General features: G+C 35.7%; 1 protein-coding gene across 2 annotated transcripts in view; it reads right to left on the bottom strand.

Annotated features, from left to right (window-relative positions):
• Window positions 1–827: 827 nt before the first annotated feature.
• STXBP4 (syntaxin binding protein 4) overlaps window positions 828–7,650 on the bottom strand; it is a 171,649-nt gene continuing 164,826 nt past the window's right edge. For both annotated transcript variants that reach the window (XM_081220206.1, XM_081220207.1), the window contains one exon: window positions 828–1,161. In XM_081220206.1, the coding sequence (XP_081076332.1) occupies window positions 1,047–1,161 (115 nt within the window). In that variant the 3' untranslated portion in view covers window positions 828–1,046. The remainder of the gene's footprint in view (window positions 1,162–7,650) is intronic.

Below are 7,650 nucleotides of genomic sequence, written 5' to 3'. Positions count from 1 at the left end.
AGGATGTCTCTTTTGATACATAGATTCTGGATACCCCTCTATTCATCAGCTCCCCTCAACACTCCCTCTGGCAAGGACAACCCAGCAGGGCAAATCCCACAAGGGAGTCAGTCCCTTTACTTTAGAAAAATGTGAGCTGCTGAAAGAAGCCCATTGAATCAACATCACAAAGCCATGTCCCTGCTTGGTGAGTGTTTGGGGGAAGGGTTTATAGGGGAACCATGTGGTTGGGTGGGGGCCATGTTTGAATGAACAAGTGCCCCCTGAGTCTCTGTGGCGCCAGAGGTACACAGCTGTGGAACTCAGCTGCATCAACAGAGACACGGGACCCTGTGTGTCGGGCTGCGACCTGCCTCTGCAGGGACAGCAGGGTGTGGGGCAAAGGGGCCTGGACATGGAATTGGAAGGTGAGGGTGTGAGCCTCAGGAGCTCCAGGACAAGGTGCTTCATTTCTCTGAACTGCTCTTTTCCTAACTGAAAAATACCCACTGGAGTTGCCTCACAGGCGTGTTGTATGGTTTACATAAAACAGGGTCTGAAAAGCATTTTGTAAATTAGAAAGCATCATAAAGATGTAAGCTATATATCTAGTGGCCTGTGGAAACGCTTGCTTAAATCACTTTCCTAAGGTACGCATATAAAAGGTTAGTGAATTACCAAATAAATGAAGTGTTTCACTATGTTCACGTAATTTTTCAATGTCTTAATTATAAAAACCACTGTATCTGATATTCTATAAAGAACTAAATATAAAATTACATAATTACATATGAAAAATTATATATATATATTATAAAATCTAATTACATATGATTTCAAAAACAGTACTAGATTATTCCTAAAGAACTACTGTAGTGGCAATTAATTTTGTAAATGTATACAGTTATATCAAAAAGTTTTACAAAAATAGCTTAAATCCAGTCTCCATTTCACAACTTCACTAAGTAGTGTGTGTTTTCCTCCTATTTTAGATGTCGCATCTCAGAGTCCTCCACGTCGACGGAGATGCCAGAAGACCATGGACCGCAGCTTCCCACAGAAAACCATCAATTCTTCTGGTCAGGAAGTTCTCTGGAGCAATCCTCTTCGTTCTCCTCTGAGCAGGACAGGGTCAGTGCGCTCATCACGGGATGCATCCAGGATGTAGTCTGTGTTACGTGACTTGGGAAGAAAAAGGGATACAATTACAATCTGAAAGATTGTCCTTCTGCTCACCATGCAAGCAGTGATCCCGGCGACACTGCTTCCACCCTATTGCAGTCTCCTGAATTAGGAAGCAGTTGGAACTGGATCCAATAGTTTTTTAAACTCTTAGATATGTTTTTAGGTTCAACAAAACCCATTTTTTTCTTTATTCTTTGGTAAAAAACAAAACCAAAAACAAAAGAATGCAGGAGAATGTGTCATCTTTGACTCCTCGCCCTACTTTATCCATCAGCAAGTCCTGTGATTGTCTTTCTGTAACATCTCTGGAATCTTTTCCTTTCTCCTTTTCCAACGCTATGGCCTGGGTCACTGAAACAGCTTGTCTCTTTGCCTCTGTTCTAGTTTTTTAATTCATCCTCCACTCCAGCCAAGAGATCTTCCTAAATAACAGATCATACACTGCTGCTCACCTGCTAAAAAGTCAGTGCCAACTAATGCCTTCTGGATCAAATACATATTCCATAGTATGAAATACCTTGTTTCTTACCTGCCTCAACAATACTTTCTTCTCTGCTACAATCTTCCCCCTTCCCGTCTTGTTTATTCAGCTAACTCAAACTAATTCTAAAGAACCAAATCTCCCTCTAGATTCCTCCAATCTGTGCCCATGGCCTTATCTCTTATACCATATTACAAATGCCTGTTTATTTTTAGGCCTTTGTACTGCATACAAAGCTCCTTTAGGGCAGGAGCTATGTTTCTTATCTCTGAGTCTATGGTACCTAACATATTCTCAGAATAAGTAACTAGGCGTTTCGGGGAAGAACACAAGCAGAGGTAAGGAAGGATGTACAAACATATGGGGCATGTTCAGGAAGTGGTGAAACATCACTACTTGTGCCCCTACCTGATGCACGGTGTTTTTTAGATCTAGTATCAAAGTCCAGCCTTCAGCTAGATGACTCGCTTAAATCCACCACTATCTGCCAAGCTCCTGAGTCCTGGACAGACAGCTTCTGGAATAGGATGACTTATTCCTTCTCCTTGGATCCTCGTTCTAGCCCTGGCTTACCTCGCTGCCCTATCCATCCTAGATCAGATTCCCCTGCCCCCATCCTACCCAAACTCAACCTCAGAGAAGCAACATGTCTTAGATCAAGTCCATCTGAGGGCTGACACTTATGAGGATCTAATAGGATTGTGGATCTCAAAGTATCTCCTACTTCCTAAAATATTACAGAATAACATTTCTGAAGTGTGTTATAAGTGTTTTTAATACATATTATGTGAAGAAGAGAATTCTATGGTCAAATAACTTTGAGATACATTAGGTAAAACATAGTTAAGTAGGTTATTTTTACTGTAGGATTTCCCAGAGCCCTAAATATACTAATGTGTTTTACGACTCTCCAAGAGTTTATAATATTACTCAAACTAACATGTCCTATTAGCATGCATGGGACAAGTGTGCCTTTGAGCACAATTTGGGATCTATCACAAAGGGGCAGTTACTTTAGTGCCTGTTGATGACAATAACTGAAATGTTGGACTTAGTACCAATGGTCAGTTTCACTGTTATTACTGGATTTGGTTTGTTTTCAGTCCTATATTCTAAATTCTATCCATATCCCCCAAAACAAATTGTTCAACTCTTCTGTTTAAATATTGAAAATGCAGCTTTCCATGGAAGAAGATCACTTATAGTTTCACGATAGGGTAAATGCACTTAAGTTGTTTAAGAATCGAGGTGGAGGTGGCAAGGCCCAGATATCTTCATAGTTTCAAAACCTCAGAGTGTGGTTATGTGATACAAAGAATAGTTATTCTCTTGACAGTAATCCATATTACTATTACCTCTTTAAAATGGTTTAGTGCGATTTCTTATTATGGAGGCTAAATTTACAAAGCATTTGATTCTGCACAGGTTAACTTCATTTCAAGGCTTTTGTAAAGCTGGAAAGCTGCCTAGATTGAAAGTGGTTTTAAAGAATTACCAGGGAGTGTAACACAGAGGGCTAGAATACCACTGCAAGGGGAAGTGAGGACACATTGTCCCGTACAACGTAGCTGTTTAAAACTGAAAGGAAAAAGCTTGATGGGATATCTTAGTATATTTACTTTACTGTTTATCAGCACATTTATAATATGTTAGTCCAAAGAAGAGACTTTAATTTAAATTATTGTAAATCCTTCCTCCCCTACAATGCTCCTTAACTGGGGAGGCTGGAAAGGAAGACAAAGAGGTGCAATTAATTACCTGAGGGGTAAGGTCGGGTACACGCTTTCTTATGTGACTTAAAAAAAAATTCTCATGTTTGAAATATTATATATGGACATTCCACTGAATTGATAATATAAAATAAGCAAAAGTAAAATGTTTAAGAAGAAAATGTAGTTATACACTCTGAACAATGAATATTTGAAAGTTCTGCCAGAAAGTCATCCTTGACAGTAACTTTCATTAGGCACTTTTTAATCAATACCTGATCTTTCTCCAAATACAAAATAATACCATAAAATATTAATTGATTAATCTTATGTTCATAATCCACTTCTCTGTACACAATTGAAAAACACACACCTTAGCGCCAAACATGCAAATACAGTAGCCGATCACTAGAAAAAATAAAACTGAAGCAACAGAGGGTTAGTTTCTATGCTTCAAGTACACATTTCACACCTGGCTCTTTTGTAAAAACATCCAGAAGCAATGCTTCTGAAACACAGGTAATGCATGTAAAGTGCCTGGTGAAGAGTAGATATTCAATAAGGATCATGGCTGTTTTTTTGTCTTTCGGTAATAATTAGGGCTTTCTGAATATTGTAAGAAAAACTTGGAATTCTTCCTGTGATGCTGGAACGGGGCCATTTGTGTGTATACGATTCAATTTTATGTCCTGGTGAGCATGGTGACTAAAGAGGTTTGACATAATCGGTATGATGAGATAATCCCAGATTTGCTGGCTTGGAGAACATTCTACTATTAGAAATATTTCCTCTCTGATTTGTGTGCTTGGTAATTCAACTGAGAAGAGAGAGAATAAATCAACCCTGTTGACTCTGTTTAATTAATAAAGACCCTATGGTTCACAAAGTGAGATGCTGCTACTTAGTATGAAAAATTTAGAGGTCTGGAAAATAAATGAGGCTGACTGTGAAGCATGAAAATCTTCCATTTGAACATACAGTACCTCTGGGAAATGTTCCTGCAGAGAGTGTATCTGACCTGATTTGGGGAGCAATCAACAGCAGTTCAGATATATTTGAAAATCTAAAAAGCCTAATACTACTTGCCTCTGAATGACTGCCAAATCTGTTGTTGGAAAACAGTAATATTTGAGCTGGGAAGATGACAGTGTTGTGTGGTTTCTTTTATAATATTAGTAATTTGAAAGACATATTTTAGAGCTTATGAAAAAATAAACCCTTAGAGAACATGCTTTATTTTATTGCCAAAGAAATGTAAGTGAATTATTTAAATTCCATTATAATTACCTTCCTTATGTTTCTTACCTCCTAGCATGCAAAATGCTTTCTTTCTAAATAAAAATTTAGGACAGCCAGTTAAAAGAAAAGTGGTTTAAAGACAAAAAGAACACTAGTTTTGTAGAAATTCATTCTTATAATAGTCTGTGATGAAGAAAGAGGTTCTTTTGTTAATCTTCCATTGTACATGATACTATTTATATGTTATTGTGAATTTAGCAAGATTGCATATATTATCTATTTAAGATAAAGCTGCAGAATAATAAGCCAAAGTAATTAACTTACAATGTTCTTTTTTGACAGAGAGCAGGGTAATCTTATGTATATAGTATTCATATGAACCAGAAAATAAAGACAAATAAATATGTTAATCCAAAATGTTTCTGGTATCAGTACTTGGAATCACTGAAAAATTTTACAACTGCCCATAAACTTCAAGTAGTAATGAAAATAAAAGATTTAATAAAAAATATTCCCATTTGAAAACAAATCAGAAGGGAAGAACAGAAAGCGAACCATGTCAATAAAATTATAAAAAAGTCACCAAACCTTGGTGAGGCAGCATGTAATCTTGTCAGACACTGGTTATGAGAATGACTACAGATTAGTAATAGAAAGTATCCATCCCAAAACATGTTTAAGAGAAAATTGCAAGCAGTTTATTTCCACTGATATATAAAGAGTTTCCTCTTACATAACTTTGGAAATATACTCCTAAAATCAAAATGAGTATTTCTCATTAATGAACTCTGTAAATATCACAGAATACTTTGAGAATTTTGTAATTAGGCATTTGGAAATCCAGTGAGGCTCTGATCAAACATTAGCAGGATCCCATTCAAATCTTTACAGTCTTGAAGACAAATTTTATTTCTATTCTATATTTATGGCATTCTTTATAAAAAATATATCAGATATATTTTGCAATTAAATAATCCAATTAATTAAAAAATCTTTAGGCCTAGATATTACATTATGTTACAAGAATCTAAAGCTACAGTAATATATTACTTATGCATAATATTGGAAAAAAATTACATCACTAGACTTGTAAAAAATGAACACTGAAAAGTCATGAAAAAATATGAATTATATTTTTTTGCAGTAATATACACAGGCTTAGATTGCTGTCAATTATTGTATGGAGGCAAAAACGTACCAAGTCCAAAGGTGATGCATTTTTCAAAAAAAGAAAATATTTCTATGGTCTCAGACTATAGCTTTGGGTAACTTTTAAAAATTCATGCTGCTTTGGATTGTGATAGAATAAAAAAATTCAGAAGACCTCTAAGAACATGTCCTACTGACACTGGTACCTAGACACTGGACTATTAGATACTAGTAAACAATTTTATAAAATTCTGTAGTTGGTGTATTTGTACATTCTCATATACCCCCTTTGGCAGTGTCCACCAAAATTTACGTTCTCCATTCCACGCTGTAGAGTTGTTATCAGGAGGCTGCTCCCAGGCAGAGACTACATTTCTCAGCTCCCCCTACATCCTTATGTGAGCATGTAACTAATTCCCACCAGTGGAAGGGGAGAGAGTTGATGTTTACGTCTTGTGGACCAGGGGTTTTCAAGAACAGCGCTGGAATGCCTTCGCTGTTCTCACTCCTCATCCATAACTGAATGCAGAGAACTCAGAGGCCCTAGGGGATGGCAGAGCCATGAACTGGAAGGAGCTGGGGTCTCAAAATCACTACCCAAAGAAATGAAAAGCCACCCATCGACCAGGGATTCCCACACTGACTGGTGTGTGAGTGTTAAGCCACTGAAAAGCAGGGTTTGTAACAGCAGCTAGTGTTACTCTAAATGACTTCAAGAGAGTATTTCAAGATGAAGCCATGACTATTACTTTCCCATTAAATATATGTACAACTTTTTACAAACCAAAGAACTTGTCTTTCTAAAATACAAAAAGCAGGCAATAAATACATATTTTCAGGCTACTTGAAATATGTTAGTAATCAAAAGACTGTCAGAATATAGATTAATGGAAACTAAATATAATTAGATGCAAGTTTGCAAGACCATTGCCAAAGTTTCCATATTAAATTCCCACTTATGAGTAGAAGTGCATGAAATATAGAAGATATTTAAAATTTTAATGTTCTTATTAAAATGGTGAGAATTGTAATACAAGTTATAAGGCTTTCATTTAATTTATCCAATAAAATAAGTTTAATAAACATCTAACTAAATGTATTGTTTTAATTGCCAAATTTGAAATCTTAAAAATAACTAAAATTATTTGAAACATACAACTTCAACTTATTTTATACTTATCCTAATATTATTTTTCTATCAAAGTTAAGCTGATTACACTAAAAATATAAAGCTATAAATATACATATGATATTAGAAAACTGAGCATCACAAAACTGGGGACTTGGAGGGGTTCCACATGAGACCATCTTTAAACTCTTGAGGTGTTTTGTCAGTATTATTGACTCCATAATGCTAAGTGCAAAAGCCACTTGAGAGTGAGTGCTATAACACAGAAACCTTCAATTACAGTAAAAAATAATGGGATAAAAACCATACACGCCATCAACCTTTACAGTTCTCTCATGAACTTTACATACTGATTGCTTCTAATGGTGCCACCTTGGACTTGTGAATAAATGGGCTTAACTGTTTTTTAGAACCTTATTTTATACTTATATTTTGTAAATATTATATATCCTAATTTACATATTCAAATTACGTTTATATTTTATATATTTATATTATATATATTTATATTTTAAAGGAGAGACAGTTATATTTATTATCCTCATTTTATATATGAGGAAGCTAGCACTGAGAGAGGTGAAATAACTTACTCCAGGTCATAAGACTGGTAAATGTTAGAGCCAGCATCTGGATCCAAATCTGACTTCTGAGAATTTTACCATTATGTTATATTCCTCTCTGAGGCTCTATTATATGGGTTGGTTTCAACAACAGTATATGTGGAGGCTTTGGGATAGATTAAATGAGACCACCTGAAAAGAGGTCTTTAGCTTTACAAG

This window comes from Mesoplodon bidens, assembly GCF_964165515.1.
Source record: "Mesoplodon bidens genome assembly, chromosome: 19".
NCBI lineage: Eukaryota > Metazoa > Chordata > Mammalia > Artiodactyla > Ziphiidae > Mesoplodon > Mesoplodon bidens.
Note: the sequence above shows the minus strand (reverse complement) of the source record. Positions and strands in the feature narration are given on the sequence as shown.